This window comes from Coregonus lavaretus (assembly GCF_964263955.1).
Source record: "Coregonus lavaretus genome assembly, chromosome: 13".
NCBI classification, from domain to species: domain Eukaryota; kingdom Metazoa; phylum Chordata; class Actinopteri; order Salmoniformes; family Salmonidae; genus Coregonus; species Coregonus lavaretus.
This window is the reverse complement of record NC_140000.1, coordinates 48,445,880-48,467,333: the sequence shown is the minus strand read 5'-3', so window position 1 is coordinate 48,467,333 and position 21,454 is coordinate 48,445,880. Positions and strand designations below refer to the sequence as shown.

General features: G+C 41.5%; 1 protein-coding gene across 2 annotated transcripts in view; it reads left to right on the top strand.

The window, feature by feature from the left end:
* The window catches only part of LOC311139783 (pleiotrophin-A-like), a 37,845-nt gene extending 19,159 nt beyond the window's left edge, over positions 1–18,686 (top strand). For both annotated transcript variants that reach the window (XM_084174731.1, XM_084174732.1), the window contains exons 2-5: positions 8,460–8,554; positions 8,873–9,046; positions 11,113–11,274; positions 17,854–18,686. In XM_084174731.1, coding sequence (XP_084030857.1) covers positions 8,461–8,554; positions 8,873–9,046; positions 11,113–11,274; positions 17,854–17,909 — 486 coding nt within the window. In that variant the 5' untranslated portion in view covers position 8,460 and the 3' untranslated portion in view covers positions 17,910–18,686. The remainder of the gene's footprint in view (positions 1–8,459; positions 8,555–8,872; positions 9,047–11,112; positions 11,275–17,853) is intronic.
* Positions 18,687–21,454: the final 2,768 nt, after the last annotated feature.

Sequence of the window (21,454 nt, the reverse complement as noted above, 5' to 3'; positions counted from 1 at the left end):
AAAGTGGTGTCTCTGTGACACAGGAGGTTGGTGGCACCTTAATTGGGGAGGATGGGCTTGTGGTAATGACTGGAGCGGAATGGGTGGAATGGTATCAAACACATGGTTTCTATGTGTTTGATGCCATTCCATGAACTCCGTTCCAGACATTATTATAAGCCGTCCTCCCCTCAGCAGCCTCTACTGCTCTGTGAATGTGTCGGTTTGAATGAACGGACTGTATTGTAGGTGAGGCTTCACTGCTCAAAGCAAAGCTTCTAAAATGGATTGAGTGTTGAACCTAACAGTACTATGATTTTAAATCAGTCCTCTTAGGGTTGGTTCCACTTTCAGTTCAATACTTTTTCTACTCTCAGGTGAAGTGAAACATTTTCAGTTACTGATTCGTTGCAGATTCATGGTCGGTAAATCAGAACTATAGAGTCAAAGTTTGATTCCAAAACGTATTGAGTGATATTAAAAGTAAGCCTGTGGCCTTTAAAGTTCTGCAGTAGAATGTTCTGCACCTAGGGAAGTCAAGACAGTCAAGCTTCCACCGTCAGACCTAAAGAGCACATTGGAGCTGGCTTTTGCGTAACATTGTGGGTTTAACATATTGACATCTCACTGCAGTTAATTCAATCCTTGGACCCCTTTTTTTTATATCTGACCTTGACACTTCGACACTAATCATGCATCTATAAAGTTAATGCAAATAGTTTATATTGTTAAAGTATTATTCATTATTTAGCCTCACTGTCCTTGACAGTAACATTCACATTGAAAACAATAAGTCATTTTTGATTACCTATATCATCCACTCAGTTTTCTATGACTGACATCAAAACAATGCTCCATAGCTGAAAGAAAGTAGCTATATTGGAACTAGGACTGTGAGAAAAAGTGCATAAACATATGAACACACTGCCTATTTATAGTGAATGAGTGATAGAGAGAGAAAACCAGAGAGCACGTATGAGTGGAGCGACAGCGCTTTAATCAAAAGCCAGACCAAACTCCCCACGGCATATGCAAACACTGTCTTTCAGACCTGATTTAATGAACTAGTGTCACAAGGTGGTTTCACCAACGTCTCTTCAATTGTCTCTTCAATTAGGATGACTGATCTAAATTAGAGGCTTTTGAGAGAAAGCTGATAAAGGTACAGAGAGAGATAGAAAGGGAGGGAGATAAGGAGAGAGAGATATGGAGGAGATGACTGAGGTGCTAACAGTGTGAGGCTAGAGGGTCAGGCCTCTGTCACTTGGCTGCCAGTCAGGCCTGCATGTGAGAGGGGATCAGAGGAACACAACTGGCAAGAGACACAGGATCTAAAGTGAACAAAACAAGCTGCTATTCCCAGCAAACAAGAAGGAACCAAAACAAGAGGAAAGGAAAGGAAAGGGGGATACCTAGTCAGTTGCACAACTGAATGCATTCAACCGAAATCTGTCCACCGCATTTACCCCAACCCCTCTGAGAGAGAGAGAGAGAGAGAGAGAACACATCTCTCCAATAGCCAGAGGCTTCCCACAGGTAATTCAAGCGTGACTTCCACCCGTCTCACTATGATGAATTCTGATCAAAATGAAGAGGGGTAAAAGCGCTTCTGGAAAATTGTCATATTTCAGCTCCGCCCTAGTGCCGCCATTTCAATTCCCCAAGTCCCTGTTGAAAATGAATATTCATAAAATATGCTAATTTGTACGAGCCAGAAACAAAACACAAACAAACATGGGCATCGTTGTTGAGTAAAGACTTTGAATGCAGAAGACAGGAGGACTAATGGTAATGCACCATTACAGTGTTTAACATGCTGAACTAATGAGGGAACACAGCTCGAGCTGCACGCTAACCTGCAGGGGTGCACGGAGACGCTTAAAGTAAATATTTTTACTTTGATTTTATCTGGAGAGTTGTGAGACAATCTACATGAGCACAAAACTCCTTGTTTTTTGAGAGAGACAGTTAGGTAGAGCAGACTTTTCTAAAACAGACATGGGATTCCCATCTGTCTTACTTCAAACAGCTCACAGCTCAACAGATATACTGGCAGTCAAGTGGAAAAAGATCTAAACAAGAGATTTTTGCATTGAGACACTGTTTATTATCAAGAGGGGCTGTTTGGTTGGAAAGTTTATACTCTAGTGGTGGTTAATAGACTGTATACTTTTTGCATGGGAGGGATCCTAGGATCTTTGGATAGTGTGTGTGTTTAACAGTGTAAGAGGGGTTTAGGGTGTAGGATACATAGAGTGGGTGTCTAGATGCTAAATGTAATTTGTTGAAAGTAATGGAGGCATTCACGCATAATTTGATGTCTTCCATTTGAGTCGTTTCAGCTCTGATGCACTCACTGAGCCACTGTTTGTCATCATTATTAATGTGTTTTATCATTAAACAAGCCTGTCGCCTCGGCTACATTGAGTCCTGCTCTATTCGGCACCTTGCAACACGCACGGACACACACACACACACACACACACACTGTTTGTTCAAAAGAGGATATCTCTGGAGGTTGGTAGTCCGTGGCTTTTAGTACAGTTAGTGAGGACCGTCTGCACACAGTCACACAATAATACAGTCACTCAGTCACACAATAATACAGTCACACAGTCACACACTAATACAGTCACACTGTCACACAATCACACAATCACTCAGTAAAACATCTGAAAGTTGTATATCTATGCTACTTTCCCCAAGGACAAATAGAAAAATACTCAAACTTCATTTTCCCTTTCAATAAGAGTTAACAGAAAGTGATAGCTAAACCAACAAGTGAATCGTGTTCTTTTGAGATAGTTTGGCATCACGTTTTAAACTAGGGGTCACCTCATCGAGGGTGATGTGATGACCTGAGTTTCTCACAAAGTCAGGAAAGACTCCTGGCCCTCTCATAGCCCTGCACCAGGCATTAGTGGTTGTACCTACGGTAGCTTTTATATTGCTAAGTAATAAGATATCACAATGAAGTATTAAGGAGTATATAAACCCACCAGAGACCAGGCAGTTATAGGACTATGTCATCTGAGTAATCTGTGGTTTCCAGTACTACCCTGGTTTAGTGGCATTGATAGCCATCTCTCTAGCCTATAAAAACACAGTTACACCGTTATTGTAGGTCACCTTCTCACTAAGATAACAGAATATTGTAATGTACAAATGACATTTTGCTCCAACAATACTAGGCATAGGACAAGGAAGGGAGGGAGGTACTACTCCCTGTTCACAAGTTTGTTTAGGCCTATTTGTTTTCGTAATCTGTGAGCGGCTGAGGTTGGATGAACAGCGGAATGTATATTTAAACCTAAAACAATGCTTTGAAAGGCTACACTTATCTCTAAATACAATCTATGTATAATTTAATTATTGCTGGTTTTAGAAAATTGGGATTTGCCTCCAAGCCTTCAGGGGGATAGCATTCAATGCATGTTTTATTTATGTATGGCTACTTACCACAGCATGCTAGCGCAAAAACCCCCACCATTTATTGAAATATTGAAATATTTCCCTTTATCATACCAGTAGAGAGTTGTAATGGTTGAATTACCATATCATCTATTCCGTTCAAAATATTAAAACAAAATCTCAAAGAAAAAATATCAAGTGTACATTTCTGTTCTTTGGAGGATGATTGTTGTCCAATCTTTTGTATTTAACTTTAGAAAGCTAATACCCCCCAGTCTTTTCTACTGTCTTTTAAATGATTAATTTTAACGGCTCTCTTTTCTTCCACGGCTAAAAGCTTTATTGCCTCTCTTACTTTGGTTAAAATGCTACTGAAAGGATCAGATAATATGAATAGATAATATGAATAGATGTTTTAACTATTGAAGCAGTATCAATGAGAGAGGGAGTCGAGCGGGAATGGAGGGGAAGGAGTTTGTGGTGAGCTCCAGGGCCCGTCTTGGCCTCTGAGTGGCACAGCCTTTTGTGCATAGCCCTGGAGCGCTTGGAGTCATTGAGGGCCCATCGATTTCAGGCCCAGCGTCTAGCTAGCTCTCCTCCATTGCTTCCCTCACTGAGCGCTGCCACCGCTGTTCACAGATCAATGGGGAAATTGAGTGTTTGATAGGACTAATTCTGCCTGGCTCATGGACTGTGTCTGCCACAGTGTTTCTGTCGAGGACTGAGAAGGACTGAGGTGCACCCGCCTGCTTGGCAGCCGGTGAATGCAGGTTCTCCTGTGGTCCTCCTCTATTGGAGCAGTTGGGGTTGGTCCTCACACTCATACACAGCACTCCACACTGTGATCTTCCCTGCTGCTCCGCAGGAAAGAATCCCACCTCATTGTGACAGATAGGAAAGATGACTCATCGTATTAGGCCTACCTCTGGCTTCCAGTGGTATTCAAACTTTTTCAGCGTGGACACCATTTTTTTTCCACCAGAATTTCTGTGGACCCTATTTTTTTTTACACAACTCTTTGTGACCCCACCCCACCACAAATCGAATGACAACCTTAAAAGCAGTACATTTCAATTTTGTACATCAACAAATAACCTTCAATTCTTATCAAAATAAAAATAAAATAATATATACTGTGAAGTTGACCATGCGTTTGGATTTTATGTTTGCGACAATGCAGATCTACAGACTGGAATCAAAGAAATCTCTAACCAAATAAAACCCAGGCTTCAATCATGCCTGTAAACCTGGCAGTAGTGCTGAACCATTAGTGCTTTTTGAGGTCGATTCGGTTTCGGTTAGATTATAAAAAAATAATAAAGGTTTTCGATTTCGGTTTTGATTATTTGTGTTGAATGCTGTAACAACACAGAATAAAACAATGAATACATGTCCAATGATGGTAGTGACTGCTCATTACTGCTTATTACTTATCAAACATTATTTATTCACATTACTTTACTTTAATAAAATATTTCAATTGTTGTTTTACATTTGTTTTATTTGATGACTTTATTATTTAATTCCAAGTCATAATCTAATCGCTGTAGAGCTGCTGCCTATGCTGTCTGACAAAATCACTATTTTGTAGTTCTTCAAAGTAAATAAGGCATACTTTTATGACTGCAGAATACCAACAATCCATCATGTATTTTCAGGTAGAGATACCTCGCGAAGCAACAGCTGATCTCCATATGCCCTCACGATCGCGCATTCTTGTCTCTTCCGTAGCAGGCGTAAAGAAACATACATCGTTTCATACTGTACTGTCTTTGGAAACACAGACCGGACAATTAGATTATGGTCATTGTAGTTAATTTCCATGTTTGATGCGCTAAATTATGTAGAATATTGGCCTGCTGGAAACTACAACATCGTACGGTTCAGGCTGGATCTGATTAATCTATGGAGATACTGTGCAATTTGCCTATTGAGCGCACAGAAAAAAACAGAATGAAATGGAATTTAAATAATTGAACTGATGTTGGTCAATTAGTTGTTTAAAAAATGGAAAATAACAGAAATCTTGGTTAATCGCTCAGCACTAACCGGCAGCAAGCCGACCTGTTACCTGTATAATTATAAGCTTCTTGTAGCAATACCTATTACCCAGAATGTATCACAAACCCTATGTCACGAACGTTGAGAGACGGGTCAGACCAAGGTGCAGCGTGGTATGCGAACATGTTTATTAAACAGGATAAACACTAGACAAAATAACAAACTCAACGAAACCGTGACGTCCTATGGGCTATACACGAAACAAGCCTAACAGGAACACAAAACAAGATCCCACAACCCAGGCAGGAAAACTGGCTGCCTAAGTATGATCCCCAATCAGAGACAACGAGCGACAGCTGCCTCTGATTGGGAACCACACCCGGCCAAACATAGAACTACAAAACATCGATTTTCACACCCTGACCAAACTACCTAGAGAATAACAGTCTCTCCAGGTCAGGGTGTGACACCCTAGCAATTACCTAATTGACAATCAACTTCAATAAAGGTATAAAAAAGGTACAAACACATTCAGGTAATATATTCCACATGATAAATATCCCCACATCAATAACAGTCAATAAATGTGCTGCTCATAACATACATATGTTATGGACATACATAATCAGGCAAGACTTTAGCTTATATGACATATGACATTGGACAATAGTCACAAATACATTTACTCAAAAAAATTGTATTTTTCAAATTATCTTTCTCAAAAACGTTTGTATATTGTTCCATACAACAATCTGTACTCTTATTTTTTGGTTAAAAAAAATCTATAAAAATGTACAATTTTGGCGACCCAACTGCAGGTTCACGACCCCAACTTTGAATCCCACTGTTATAGGGTGACTTGTTGTCTCTGGTTGTGATATGAGAAGATATAAATCCCACTACTTTAAATTGTCTATGGGCGGTGGGAGGGATAGTGAGAAGAAATAGTCCCTGGGCAGTGGACAGAACAGGGATTGATTCAGGAATCAACGGTGCATTGATATTTGTTTTCTTCTGGCTCAATGTTTCCTGACTGTTACTCAGTCAGGTTATTTACATCAATTTGGATTTCACTATGGGCCGATGCGGGTGAAGTAGCACCTTGGGAAGTCAAACCCACATTACTTTTCACGGGGTGCTGGTCCGAAAAAAATCGTAACTTTACTCCCAAATACAGATTAAATATAACACGATAACCTGGGTATGGTACAGTATGTATGGTGTGTACAGTATCTGAGAACTCAGGTATTATAGATCGACTCTATAGTAGTGGGAGGGCAGGTAGCGTAGTAGTTAGACCATTGGGCCAGTAACCGAAAGGTCGCTGGTTTGAATACCCGAGCCGACAAGGTGGAAAATCGATGTGCCCTTGAGCAAGGCACTTAAGCCTGATTTGGTCCAGGGGTGCTGTACTACTATGGCTGAGCCTGTAAAACAACACATTTCACTGCACCTATCTGGTGTATGAGACAATAAAAACATATATTTTTTTTTTGTAAAAGGTTACAATGGAAACCCACATCTAAAAGTCAAGTGTACTGAATCCATCCATTCATCCATTATGGAAAGTGTTGTCATGCTCTGAGAGACAGAAAGGGTTTTGGTTTAAATATTTGATGCACAGGAACACTTGATTCCTTTGCAATGAGGGAAACCCTGTAGTCTACCCCTCAGCATACTATGCTGTCTGAACATACCCTGCAGGAGGTTGATATCCTCCTTTAACCTGTAGTCCTCCTCAACTACACCTGGTTCTGGACTGTAACTCATCTGCGGACTGCTTATGAATCATTGAGGGGAAAGACTTCTCCTTTGAGAAGTCACAATGCTGTAGCTTCCAAAATGGGTTGGTTGTACGATTTGGGGAATTTCTCAGAAAACACATTAGACGTCGCAGGTTGTCTATTTTTAGAAATGATCAAAGCTGTTCGACTAACAAGATTTTTCTTGGAATAGAGAGAGGAATGGAACATTGCCTGCTCAGCTGGACTGACACAAAACTGCTTCTGGCAAGAAAATAGCCTGTCTAAAGGGGTTCTGCCTCCCATTTAAAGTGGGCATGACTCATGCCTCCACTGTTGGGGGTTCAAGCCCTGTATTGTAAGGGTTCAGATGAGTTAAAACTCAGAGTAGACTCATTATATATACATGCATTAATGAGAGCAGAAGTGATTTCAACCAGTGAACGCCCTATTAATAATGGCTAATAACAAAATAAAGGAGAGAGTTTGAATGACCTCTTTAAATGTATTACCACATTACCTACATCGCTAATGGATGTGGGGTGCATCAACTTATGCAAAGTTTCAAACTGGAGAGGACTAAAAATACGGGGCCAAGTGCGTCAGGGCGGGGGTGAGAGCCAAGTCAGCTCATTATTAATTAAAATTGACGAATGTAAATGATTTCCCCACCAGGCTGTACCTTTTACAGTAATTTGGGCACAGTGGAGCATTTTGGCATCGAGACGCTCTGTAATTGCTTAAACCTCACGCTGATTCCCCTTCTGTGGGTTTTAGGATATCTCCAAAATAAACAGGGGGAAAGTGAAAAGTGGGAAAGAAGGAGAACCAGGGATGGCGTGCTAATTCCACCACCCAGAGTTCCCTAGCACAGCAGCACCTGCCATTAGAAAGGTGCTTCTCGTTATTGGGCTGCTGGGAGGCCAAAGAGCGACTGGAGGGGAAACAATTTGTCTATTTATACAGTACATGCAAAACAAGGTTTATTTATATTTTCAAATCGTCTGTTTCATTGTCTGACAGCCTATCATTTCCCCATGTCATCAGACACGTCTGTAGACATGAGCACAGTGCAGCACACAGCAGGCCATTGTAGCAAATAACAGCCGTTTATTCCACAAATAGTCTGAACTAGCCTTCACCTGTAACTGTGAACCATAAGTAGGGGAATGCTGTGGTTCTTTGTCAGGTCTGCCCCTTCATCTGAAGAAATGAGAAGGTGGTGAAGGGGAGGTCTTCGATGGAATGTCTCCCACAGAGTTACATATGTTGCTGTACTTGTTATTCCTCCAATGCTCACCGGTGTCTGTTCTCCCTCTCTCCTAGCATGTCAGGACAACAGCAGTGGACGCTTCTGGCCGTCATGGCCCTCCTGGTGCTCACAGTGACAGCAGGCGAAGGGGGGAAAGCTGAGAAACAAGGTGAGAAACGGACAGAATGGTAGCAGTCAGACAGACAGCTGATATATGGATCTCCTATTACAGTACCTGCTACAAGGTGTGAATGGTAATTTGATGTAAATCTCAAATCAGGTCAGATTTGTGCATAAATACACTTTAGGCAGGGGGGCTCACTGTAGACTCACAATGACAGATGCATATCTCAGTGCTTATATATTTGAATACTTTGACCTGTCACTGTGGTAGTGTAGCTGTCGCTTGGCCTAATTGCAGCCCGCATAATTATGTCCCAGACATGACTGTAGTATAAGGTTGGTGTGTGTGTGTGTGATCCTGCAGGGAAGAAGGAGCGTAAGTCGGACTGTGGGGAGTGGCAGTGGAGTGTGTGTGTGGCCAACGAGGGCGACTGCGGCCTGGGCACCAGGGAGGGCACACGCACTGGCACCGACTGCAAGCAGACCATCAAGACCCAGCGCTGCAAGATCCCCTGTAACTGGAAGAAACAGTTTGGAGGTGTGTGTGTGTGTGTGGTCATGGGGAGTGGATTCAAAACACATTTACAATACAGCACGAATATGACTGGTCTAGTGATTTTATGTCATCACACACAATGCAAATTTGGTCATATTTGTTGTTGTGTATCCATGTCATTTCAAGGGGAAAACATTCTGCCATTAAATGGAGTAGGATTTTTCAGTTTTGCTTCAAATTCAGTGTTCATGTATGGACATCCCCAGAGAATGATGGCCTGGTTCTGGAAAAAAACAGCCTGGGTATATCTCTAAACAGAGCAATGAGCTACCTGCCACTATCCCATGTGTAAAGGACATCACGCTGCTTGCTTAGTGAGTATCACTTCCTCCTGATTCGGCTCAAACCGAGGCTTGAACCCAGGATCTCTGCTTTGCTAGCACACGTGACCGACCCTCTGAATTGTCTTACCAGTCGGTGCCACGTGAAAAGCTAGCTATTTGCTGGCGCAAGTGGGGACACTTCAGGCTGAGGAGTATGTTTCACACATCCTCATGTGCTACACGTGTTCATAGCCAAATTATTGGTACAGAGGCACACGCTTTTAGAGCCCACTGTTTTGAAGATCCCTGTAGGATTCCCAGAACAATGGTCCTGTCAACCCCTCCTCATCCCACTCCTCTCCCCTCCGCTCCCCTCAGCCGAGTGCCCTGGGATTTCAGAGCCAGGTGACAGCGGGCCAAGCTTTTCTCTGAGAGGACTGGGGAAACAAGTGTCACAGCCAAGAGGGAGCTACGCCAGAGCCCAACAAAAGGAAGGGAGAGAGGGATTGAGGGAAGACACACACACACACACACGCACGAATGCGGAGACACACATTCTTATACACAAGAACGGGGCATGGCTGTCCTTTCCTGGAACAGCCCTGCATCCTCGGGGGAGGAGTTTAAGGAGGACTCTGAATATAATGTAAAATAAGATCCTTAATGAAATCCAATCTGTAGACTGCTTAAAGGTTTTCCTTACATAAAGAGAAGCAAAGATAAAGAGATAGAGTGGAGGCCCTCTTTGAAAGGCAGAGGATGCCAGACAGTCTGTGTATGGGAAAGACAGATGGAATCTTCAGAGTGGAGAAACTGGAGCATAAAGGAGAGAATCCATACACTGGCTAAAAACACGATGCACCAGTTGGTGGTTGATAAAGAAAGTCCTGGGGGTGAGAATAGTTGGTTCTGGGGTTTTTGATGAGAAGATCAGATTATTTAATGGATAAAGCTCAAATAAATCAGACATTTTCTGAAAGAAATGCCTTTCCCAGTAAAAGAAAGCATGTTCCACAACAGCAGCTCTCTGAGCTTGAGGATCCAGGTCTTAATTGCTTATTCTAGGCCGAAATATGTAATTACATTTAATTTGCATTCAATTTGCTTGATCAGTTGTATTCAACCTATGGCATGTCTTCTGGGTGCTACAATCACCATAATACAGGCAACCTGGACTCAGGGGCAGATGTAACATAGTAAAATAAATATCTGGGACGCTCAAATTAGTATGATATGTTATGTACTGCAATTCATACAATATATTACGAATTGGCAATACGCATGATATGTTATGAATTCCAATTTGTTGTGAATAATGTTAGCTAGGTGGCTAGGTGGCTAACGCTAACATTAGCGAGGCTAGGGGTTAGGGTTAGAGGAAGGGTTTTCTAACATGTGAAGTACTTGCAAAGTAGTTACAAAGTAGTTGCAAAGCTGCTAATTAGCTGAAATTGTCTATGATGAGATTCGAACACGCAACCTTTGGGATCTTAGATGTTTGCGTTATACGCCTACCCATCCACCCCGACCAACCACCCTCCATTCGTTTTTTGCCTTAAGTAACCTTCTTATGTAACAATGCCAAACGTATACTATGTTACGTCTAGTCTATGAGACCAGCCTGCTAAAGGGGAGCTTGCGTTACCACTAATGGGTGACAGAAGCAGAGTGCCAGTAAATGTTAGTTTTTGTATCTTAACCTATACAGGTATGTCTGTGGCTGTGACAATCCTGTCAAATGTTTTGTATTGTACATGTGTGTCCGTTGTAACCATCCCTCTGTAGGTGAATGCAAGTATGACTTCCAGGCCTGGGGAGAGTGTGACATGGCGACGGGGAAGAAGAACCGGACAGGGGTGCTGAAACGCGCTCTCATGGATGCCACCTGTCCTAACACAGTGAGCGCCACCAAGCCCTGCGGCAAGATCCCCAAGACCAAGCTGCAAGGTAGGCTGAGTGGGAGTGTGGGACATTATACCAGCAGAGCCATAGATTTACATATATAGTACATATGTCTCTACCAGTACTGTATATCCTGAAGGATTTGAATGGTAATCTAAACCACTGCAAAGGGAACACATGTTTAGTGAATATTTAACTGGTGTAGGTACCAGTCAATAAATCACTGGGCAAAACGTCTATATACAGTACACGGTTGGAGAGGACACAAAACGAAGTCGAAGGATCCATTTTAAGCACAATAGTCAATACATTGGAGAGTGAATCTCCATAAATGTGCGGAAGCGTTGGAAACGGATATTACTTCCGGTTAATTAAACCGTCAGAAAAGGACAATTTTCACCTGCTCCCTTTGTGCTTTATATTTAAAGCACGTTGCCACTTTCAGTAAACTTTTGTAATCCTATAACCTTGCTAACGTATAGTAATTAGCATATTATTTGGCAGTACTTTCACAGCTCACATCGATTACATCCTGCTGAAGATTCTAAATCCTCTGAATGATTCATGCTGCGATAGTGCTAGACGTGTCAGATATTCATATTTAATCCATCTTCACTATGGTGGAATTAGCCCCTTCACTGAGCCTAATAAGTTCAGTGGGAGTGATTTCTATAAGTCTCCAACTAGGGCGAACTAAGGTAAATACAGTGGGGGAAAAAAGTATTTAGTCAGCCACCAATTGTGCAAGTTCTCCCACTTAAAAATATGAGAGAGGCCTGTAATTTTCATCATAGGTACACGTCAACTATGACAGACAAATTGAGGAATTTTTTTCCAGAAAGTCACATTGTAGGATTTTTTATGAATTTATTTGCAAATTATGGTGGAAAATAAGTATTTGGTCACCTACAAACAAGCAATATTTCTGGCTCTCACAGACCTGTAACTTCTTCTTTAAGAGGCTCCTCTGTCCTCCACTCATTACCTGTATTAATGGCACCTGTTTGAACTTGTTATCAGTATAAAAGACACCTGTCCACAACCTCAAACAGTCACACTCCAAACTCCACTATGGCCAAGACCAAAGAGCTGTCAAAGGACACCAGAAACAAAATTGTAGACCTGCACCAGGCTGGGAAGACTGAATCTGCAATAGGTAAGCAGCTTGGTTTGAAGAAATCAACTGTGGGAGCAATTATTAGGAAATGGAAGACATACAAGACCACTGATAATCTCCCTCGATCTGGGGCTCCACGCAAGATCTCACCCCGTGGGGTCAAAATGATCACAAGAACGGTGAGCAAAAATCCCAGAACCACACGGGGGGACCTAGTGAATGACCTGCAGAGAGCTGGGACCAAAGTAACAAAGCCTACCATCAGTAACACACTACGCCGCCAGGGACTCAAATCCTGCAGCGCCAGACGTGTCCCCCTGCTTAAGCCAGTACATGTCCAGGCCCGTCTGAAGTTTGCTAGAGTGCATTTGGATGATCCAGAAGAGGATTGGGAGAATGTCATATGGTCAGATGAAACCAAAATATAACTTTTTGGTAAAAACTCAACTCGTCGTGTTTGGAGGACAAAGAATGCTGAGTTGCATCCAAAGAACACCATACCTACTGTGAAGCATGGGGGTGGAAACATCATGCTTTGGGGCTGTTTTTCTGAATGGGGCCATGTATCGTGAGATTTTGAGTGAAAACCTCCTTCCATCAGCAAGGGCATTGAAGATGAAACGTGGCTGGGTCTTTCAGCATGACAATGATCCCAAACACAAGGAGTGGCTTCGTAAGAAGCATTTCAAGGTCCTGGAGTGGCCTAGCCAGTCTCCAGATCTCAACCCATAGAAAATCTTTGGAGGGAGTTGAAAGTCCGTGTTGCCCAGCGACAGCCCCAAAACATCACTGCTCTAGAGGAGATCTGCATGGAGGAATGGGCCAAAATAACAGCAACAGTATGTGAAAACCTTGTGAAGACTTACAGAAAATGTTTGACCTGTGTCATTGCCATCAAAGGGTATATAACAAAGTATTGAGAAACTTTTGTTATTGACCAAATACTTATTTTCCACCATAATTTGCAAATAAATTCATTAAAAATCCTACAATGTGATTTTCTGGATTTTTTTTCTTCTAATTTTGTCTGTCATAGTTGACGTGCATCTATGATGAAAATTACAGGCCTCTCCCATCTTTTTAAGTGGGAGAACTTGCACAATTGGTGGCTGACTAAATACTTTTTCCCCCACTGTACAAGTATTGAGCAGTACAAGTATCAAAATGTAATTCTGTATTCTCTCAGTAACTCCCAGAAGACATCTGGACTCGTCCATTTAAAGAAGACAATTTGAGTCTCTTTCAATTATGTAAAGCAGTGAGACTGAGATGGTCATATGAGATAGTCCAAATATAACTACTTATCACAGAACATGACATGGAGGATTGCAGATTGTGGTTTTAGTTGGCAATTCGCCCAACAGACATTATAGATTTCTAATGTATTTAGTCTCGATTCATTTCACCTCTCTGATACAATGAACTAGATGAGTATCTTAATAGAATAATGACATTTTGATATAAATTAAATTGCATTTTCAATATTTAGGTGAGTCACAGTTAGTCCTGTTTGTCTAACTACTTCATTTGATGCGCTGATGAACATTGCCATTAATTATTCTTCAAACAGTGTTTAACATAAGAAATGCATTTTTTTGCTATTCAGTTTGTTATAAGATGTATACCTCATGACCAAACTTGATAAAATGTTCCAAAAGTAAATCAGATTGATACTTTAGTTCAATACTCCATCATTAATACAATGACAGAATGTTACCAAAATGTGGAGGCCAACACACAGATTATCTATTTTCCCCACATAAAGGCTTTATAAACAACTCCCACTTGTCCGTTATTTAGCTGATGACTCCAACTGTTAAAACGAATCAAGTGAGAGCAGAAGATGTTTAAAAATCAAATGAATGTTCCATGATGTTGCCAATAAAGGACTCATGAGGCTAGTGTGTACATTATGTCTAATCTGACTGCGTTGTGAGAAGTAGGCTACTGTGGTGATATGTGGAGAGTGTGAACCTGGAACTGGGTTTGGCAGCAGCCCTGACAGTAATCTGTTATATGAGAGGGTGTGCCAGAACAGAATCTCCAGGAGTGATGGGACAAGCACCTCTTTGTGTTTTAGGCAGGCGGCTAACAGTTAAGACAGTTTTCCTGCTCGAGGACAGAGAAAAACACGCACTCCTGTCAATCTGATTGGGATTTTGGGTTCAATTAAAGTTTCCCTCGCATCCTAATAACCTGGGAGTTAGGGAAATCAAAAGGGTAAAAAGCTGGTAAGACAAATCTCACTGTGAAGGGAAAAAACATGTCAGATTGACAATGGAGTGGAACCCCTGGTTTGGGTAATGGTTCTCGAAAAAACGACAATATCTTTACACATTAGCCGAGCAAAGCCTATTTAGGATGTCACATGTAAGGAATCTGATCCAAATTAAAATCATATTTGTGCTGGGGTATTTCTTCGGCGCACATGTATTTCAGTGACAGAAATAGCAAGATGACACACAGAAATAACATTATTTCTACAGTGACTAACATTTCATCGTAATCTCTATACAGTGTGTGTGTGTGTGTGTGTGTATGTGTGTGTGTGCGTGCGTGCACAAGCACATGAGCAGGACTCTATAGCACTGTAGAATTATCATATACTCCCAAATGAATCCTGTGTGTTGAAGGCCAGTCCGATTTTACGTCGGGCCTACTGCCCTGGGGAGGGTGAGAACCACAGCATGAAAGGAGGAGGAAGGGATGACAGTGGAGGAGAAGAATGGAGAGAGTTGAAAAGAGAGACCTGCTATCTGAGAGTATGATTTCCCATGTCTGCCAGTTGACAGATAAGCCCTAGTAAGCTAAGGGGTTACTGGGAAACAGAGAGGCTGACAATGTGTGTGTGTATGCGTGTGTGTGCTTGCCTCTGTGTGTGTTGGAAGGGGATTACGGCCAAGCAGAGTCGCAGAGGAGGGATCAGAGGACTTGTAATGAACCCCGGCTACAGAGTGAGGGACTATCTCACTTCCGGTTGGGGCCACCATATCCGCCCAGTCATATTTGCAATTCTAAACAGCCACCTTGTCTGCTGCTGCCAGGAGCAATGGAGAAAACATCTGTCAGGCCCATAGTCTTGAGGAGACAATGCAGCGAGGCAGCGAGGGAGCGATCTGAGATTCAGTGTCAGCTTCTCCCTTGTCTGACATCAGTTAGAGACGGGCCCAACGGAATGAAACGGAAAGGCCGGAGAACAGAGAGAGACAGAAATGAAGCAGAAATGAAACATTTGGAATACCTGTAGAATTCTCCTATTCTCCTCCCTCCTTACTCAAAAGAATGAACAGGAGAGCCACAGTGGGGAGAGGAGAAGGACAGAGATGATTTTGGGGGAAACAAAAGGCTTTATAGTTGTTTTGGGGCCGGCGATGGTTTATCATTGCCCTGAGAAGGGCTGTGCTGTTGTGTCTCTGTGTACGAGACAGCCCATTCAGACACTGAATTCAGTCTTGTTGCACTGGATTCTGTTTCACGGAATCCCGGTTCAAAACATATTCTCTCCGAGCCGCTCTGGTTATTATGAGTCTGTGTCAAAAGTGCGGTGGCAGAAATGAGAATGGCGAGAGTACACAGTAATGTGCCTGTGCAGCAGAAAGCACTCCGGCATGGTGAGAGCTCCAATCTCACAGACGGGGCTCTCAGAGAGAATGTGTTTCTCTCTGTCTCCCTAGGGAGCCAAATGTGCTGACAAAGACACGGGCAAAAACACAGTTAAACAAATGGAGAGAGGAGCAGTTTCCTGTGTATTTGAATGAACACCCACATCCCAATCTCCAAACTTACAGAACTCTCTTGGCTTGAATGAACACCCACATCCCAATCTCCAAACTTAAAGAACTCTCTTGGCTTTATGAACACCCACATCCCAATCTCCAAACTTACAGAACTCTCTTGGATTGTCCGCAATATGATTGCAATACGTGTGCTTATGAGAAATGTATAGATTAGATACCAGGTCCCTGGAGCATTGACGTCAGCATTATATTTGAGGAGGATTCTAGTGATTGAACACTCATTATGCATGTTAGTGGCACAGGAAACATCTGGTAGGCCATCATCAATCAGTTAGACACTTGCGATTCATGAGTCATCTCTAGGTTTGTGCATTGGCCTGATGCATATCTGCCCTTACAACGGGTTCATTTATGCCCACTTATTCATGATTTGTCAATTCTATACAAGCAAGTAATCCTTACATATGTATTTACCGATGGATTGCATGTTTATGTTTATCAGGGATAAAAGATTAGCATCTGGGTGATTTACAATACTTTAGATTATGATTATCAACACATCCTTCACATTAATGCTCCAATGCTGATCGGATGTTTCACATAGATTATTAAAGGGCATGTAAAGGATAAGCAAATGATTACTCAATGTTTACATGACTTTGTTAATGTTTAATGCTGTCATGAATGGCTTATTGTACTGTTTATGAGTTGGGTCGGTACTGTATATTGGCTAATGCTGCATTGGCGGTGAATAGATCGATTAATGTGTTGTAAATTCAAATCCAGTTTGAATCATTCTAATATTTTGCAGTGGAGCAGTAACATACAGTAGTATTCATGAGTGTTTTCTAAAAGTTTTATGTTGAGGAAGTTTTTTCTGATTAGCTGGAGAGGGTGGCAAGGCTTTCATCAACAAAGTGATGTGGGAGGATCTTAAACAAGTGGCAAGTGGGAACTTGCTTTAGATCAGGTACAGAGACGAAACAAACAGGTGTTGATTAGCCAGTTGACATCTACATCTGTTCCCGCCCACCAACAACATCCCACCGTGTCATCTACAATGATAGGAGCTCCGGGGGGAAAGAGACTTTAGGAGATGAGTCGTGCCTTTTCCTTGTTGTTTATTTTCCCCCTCACTCTCTTCTAAACACAGACAGGCAGACAGACACAGCTAGACAGACAGGCAGGCAGACAGATAGACACAAACAGGCAGACAGACACAGACAGACAGACACAGGCAGACAAGCAGACAGACAGACAGCCAGATATGCAGACAGACAGATAGATAGATAATGTAGATAGATAGACAGACCGCAGAATATGTAGAGGGGGAGGTTATGTTGCACCTGCTCATCAGACCAGAGGGAGGGGTGGTCTGGACTGTGGTTCCTGTCACGGTTGCAAGGTACCAAAGCCGCTCTTGTGGGATGATGATAAAGCACTTTTCATATTTATCCACATGCACAGTAAACCTGCACTCCTCAGGCCATTAACAACACACCCAGGGAATGAGTGAGAGAGACAGGAGCTTGAAGTGGAGTGCCAGTTAAGGCCCATACTTAAACAATTATCAAAATATATTCCCTGTTTGAAGACCAATGACAAGTTCCACTAAAACCCAAATGGTTGATGATACCTGAAAAACTGGCAAATTCACTTTTCATGGAAGACTGTCTGAAAGGCAGATTATGATCTTCAAAAACCTTCTGACTGCAGGGTAACTGACAGTATGGATGTAGATTCTAACCCGATGCTCACCTGTTCTTGCAGACGCCAAGAAGCCGAAGCGGGAGGGGAAGAAGAGGGAGCGCACTCCGATGGACTAGTGGTGCATCATGGGAAGCAGGAAGTGAAAGGTGATGCTTATACTGCCCTATCTCAACATGTCCTATTTGTTTGTCCTGTAGGTTTATAGGGACCTGTAGAAGCTACACAACAAAGAGTTGGATAGAAGTGATACAATTTCTTTCTTTCCTAATTTCTCATAGGAAAATCTTGTAGGGGACTTAATACTCTGTGTGAATAATGCAAATTAAGCATTTCTTACTAAAATGCTTACCTAATAACATTTTGCAGGGTAATATTTGGAAAAACAAAATACATTTTTCGTACTACATAACATCATTTTTGTTTGAGGTGACAAAGTTATTCTCACTCAAATTAAAAATCCTTTCTTTCATGTCTTGATTTAAAGCAGCTTAAAGTTAAAACCTCATGCCTTTACTGGGGTTTTAAAGGTTATTTTGTTGGTACCCTCAACAGCAAAATTGCTAACGACTTTTGTAACCATTTTTGAGGGCATACATTATTAACAAGAAACATAAGTACTCATTGATGTAAAGGAAATTCCTTTCAAAAGTTATCTACAGTGAAAGATGTAAACTATTGTCAGTTGACTGTATAAATTAGCTACTGTACTGTACATGTGTTAGTGTGTAAGATATTGTGTCCAGTATTAGTTCTTCCTGTTATTATACCTCACTTTGTAGTTCCCCTGCTCTCCAGTTGAACTCTGAGTAAAACTGTTATTGTAGTTTCCAACTGGAGTTGACCTGTCCTAATTATCGATTACATTAAAAAAAATAAAGTTTGAAATTATGTCCAAATATGTGTGATGTTTACTCACCCTGATTGAAATAATTGTATGTTTATATGAAATTATGGAAGCTTAATATGAAAGTAAAAAAAACAACTAATGTACGTATTTTCCAATTTCGACCTAACAAGTGATACATTTCCCCACACCACTATCATTTCCATAATCTGGACACAAAATGCCATGAAACACTTTTCATAAATTTTATTTGAATTGATTTAAAAAATGAATATGGCACAATACATCCACTGAATATGGTTAATATTTTACAGCTTCATAAGTGGCCAGTGATATTAACACTCAGCTTCATTGTCCAGAACAATTAAACAATCAACTAATGATGCAAAGGATATCATTAACATTATTACTGTACATTAGGGGTGAGGGAGTATCATATTAGGATGAGGGAGGGTGAGAAGGGAACATTCAGATACCTATTAAACATGTGTAGACCTATGTACATTTCAACTGTACCTCATCCAAATTACATATAATGTATACTATAGAGATATATACAATTCAAACAAAAAGTTTTTAACAGACAATATATCAACCATATTAGGAGCCATGAGCCACAGTGGATGAGCGCACAATAATAAGATTTACACACTGACGCAACTGAAAAATGAACACCCAGTACACTCAAATAAAACAAAGGAGCTATCTAGAACCTAAAAGGGTTCTTCGGCTGTCCCCATAGGATAACCATTTTAAGAACTATTTTTGGTTCCATGTAGAACCCTTTTGGGTTCCATGTAAGACCCTTTCCACAGAGGGTTGTACGTGGAACCAAAAAGGGTTCTCCCAGGAACCAAAAAGGGTTATCCTATGGGGACAGCTGAATAACCCTTTTGGAAGAGAGTACACTGTATATACATTTCCCACACTGCAGGTTGTTATCATTTGTATTCCGTTTGTCCGTTTGAAGAGACATTCCAGTGAAGTCACACCTACAATGGTTCAAAATGGTTAATTCCCTCGAGACAAGACTTTGAATATGTTTCAATAACAATTCCCCCAGATATCTGGAAGATGTCCAGACGTTTCCAATACTACACTGCATGTTGTAGCAGCTGGTCTCACAGTTTCTCCCTACGGTCAGTCTGTGTCCCTTTTCGCTCATCACTCATTTACAAGTTGAGACAAAATGGATGCCGAACACAAATCCCTCTTGGCTGATCATCAGCACTTCATTGTTTGTCAGTAATAGATTTTTTTCTCTACAGATACAGCAGGTTACCAATTGATTCTCCTCTTCGACTGATCGCCAGTCTCACAAAGCCCAAACATGGGACAGAGCTAGAACAAAAACAAGTGGGACAGTTGAGTCTACTTTAGTTCAGTTTCAAATGTCAAAAGGCAGTGATCCGTTCTCTAGAAATCTTTCTCTCAGAATTGCGTTTGTTTTTCTCATCCACTGAACTTTGTTTCTTTCTTTCCCACCACCATATTATTGTCACTCATTGAACACATGTTCAGTCTGGATGCAGTACTCATCTAACACATACTGTTACACTGTTCAATTCTATATTTTGTACAACAATATAATAGATATAGCTTTATAAAATGTGATACAAAATGTACAGTATGATGAACATATTGTGTTTACATGTGTTTAGGCAAAAATAAATGTTTGTCTTGTATCTTTATCTTTCAGTGTGTGTCTTCGGAAGCCACTTGCTTTTGAGACACTTTTCATTCGGGGAATGTGAGGACAGAAACAACATTGATCCTTTAGTGTTTCCTGCCCCCCTGAATGCAATGTGTGGCTTGTGTTTCTATGGGGTTGTCTTTATTTACAGATTCCACTTGGTGCTTTGACATGCTAAGGTTCTCTTATAAATCAAAACATTGTACCCACCCACACATTCTATTGTACACCGACACATGCAGACAAACGCACACACACACACACACACACACACACACACACACACACACACACAGTCTTGCGCAGCTAACCTTGTGGGGACATACAATTCAGTCCCATTCAAAATCCTATTTACCCTAACCCTAACCCTAACCCTAACCCGTACCCTAACCTTAACCCTAACCTTAACCCAAAAACCTAACCTTAACCCTAACCCTAAACCTAACCCTAGCTCCTAACCCTAACCCTAAAACTAACCCTATCTCCTAACCCTAAACCTAATTCTAACCCTAACACTAATTCTAACCTTAACCCTAAACCCCCTAGAAATAGCATTTGACCTTGTGGGGACCAACAAAATGTCCCCAGTTGGTCAAATTTTTCTTGGTTTACTATTCTTGTGGGGACTTCTGGTCCCCAAAAGTATAGTTAAACACGTCCACACACACACACACACACACACACATTTTGACATAGAATTAAGCATAATGATTATGGCTCTAGATTGCAGAATAAAACTGTTTCAGGTGTTTGAAAAATGCAAAATTCTCCAACTTCTGGACGGGAGGCATAGCCCCCCTCAGGACCACCCACCAGCCAACCTGACATACTTTGTGCTCCATCAGATTCTACACACACACACACACACACACACACACACACACACACACACACACACACACACACACACACACACACACACACACACACGCTAAAGAACCCTCCAAACCTCCGGGGATGAAATAGATAAATGTTTTCCCCCTTTTACTGAACCTGTGCCTTCCATGACCACAATGAAGAAGGAGAAGATAAATCTATTAGGCTTTAGAAGATCTTGTGCTTTTCTACATCCATGACTGTCACCTTAAATTGCACCACCATCTAACAAAGATTTCATCAACTGA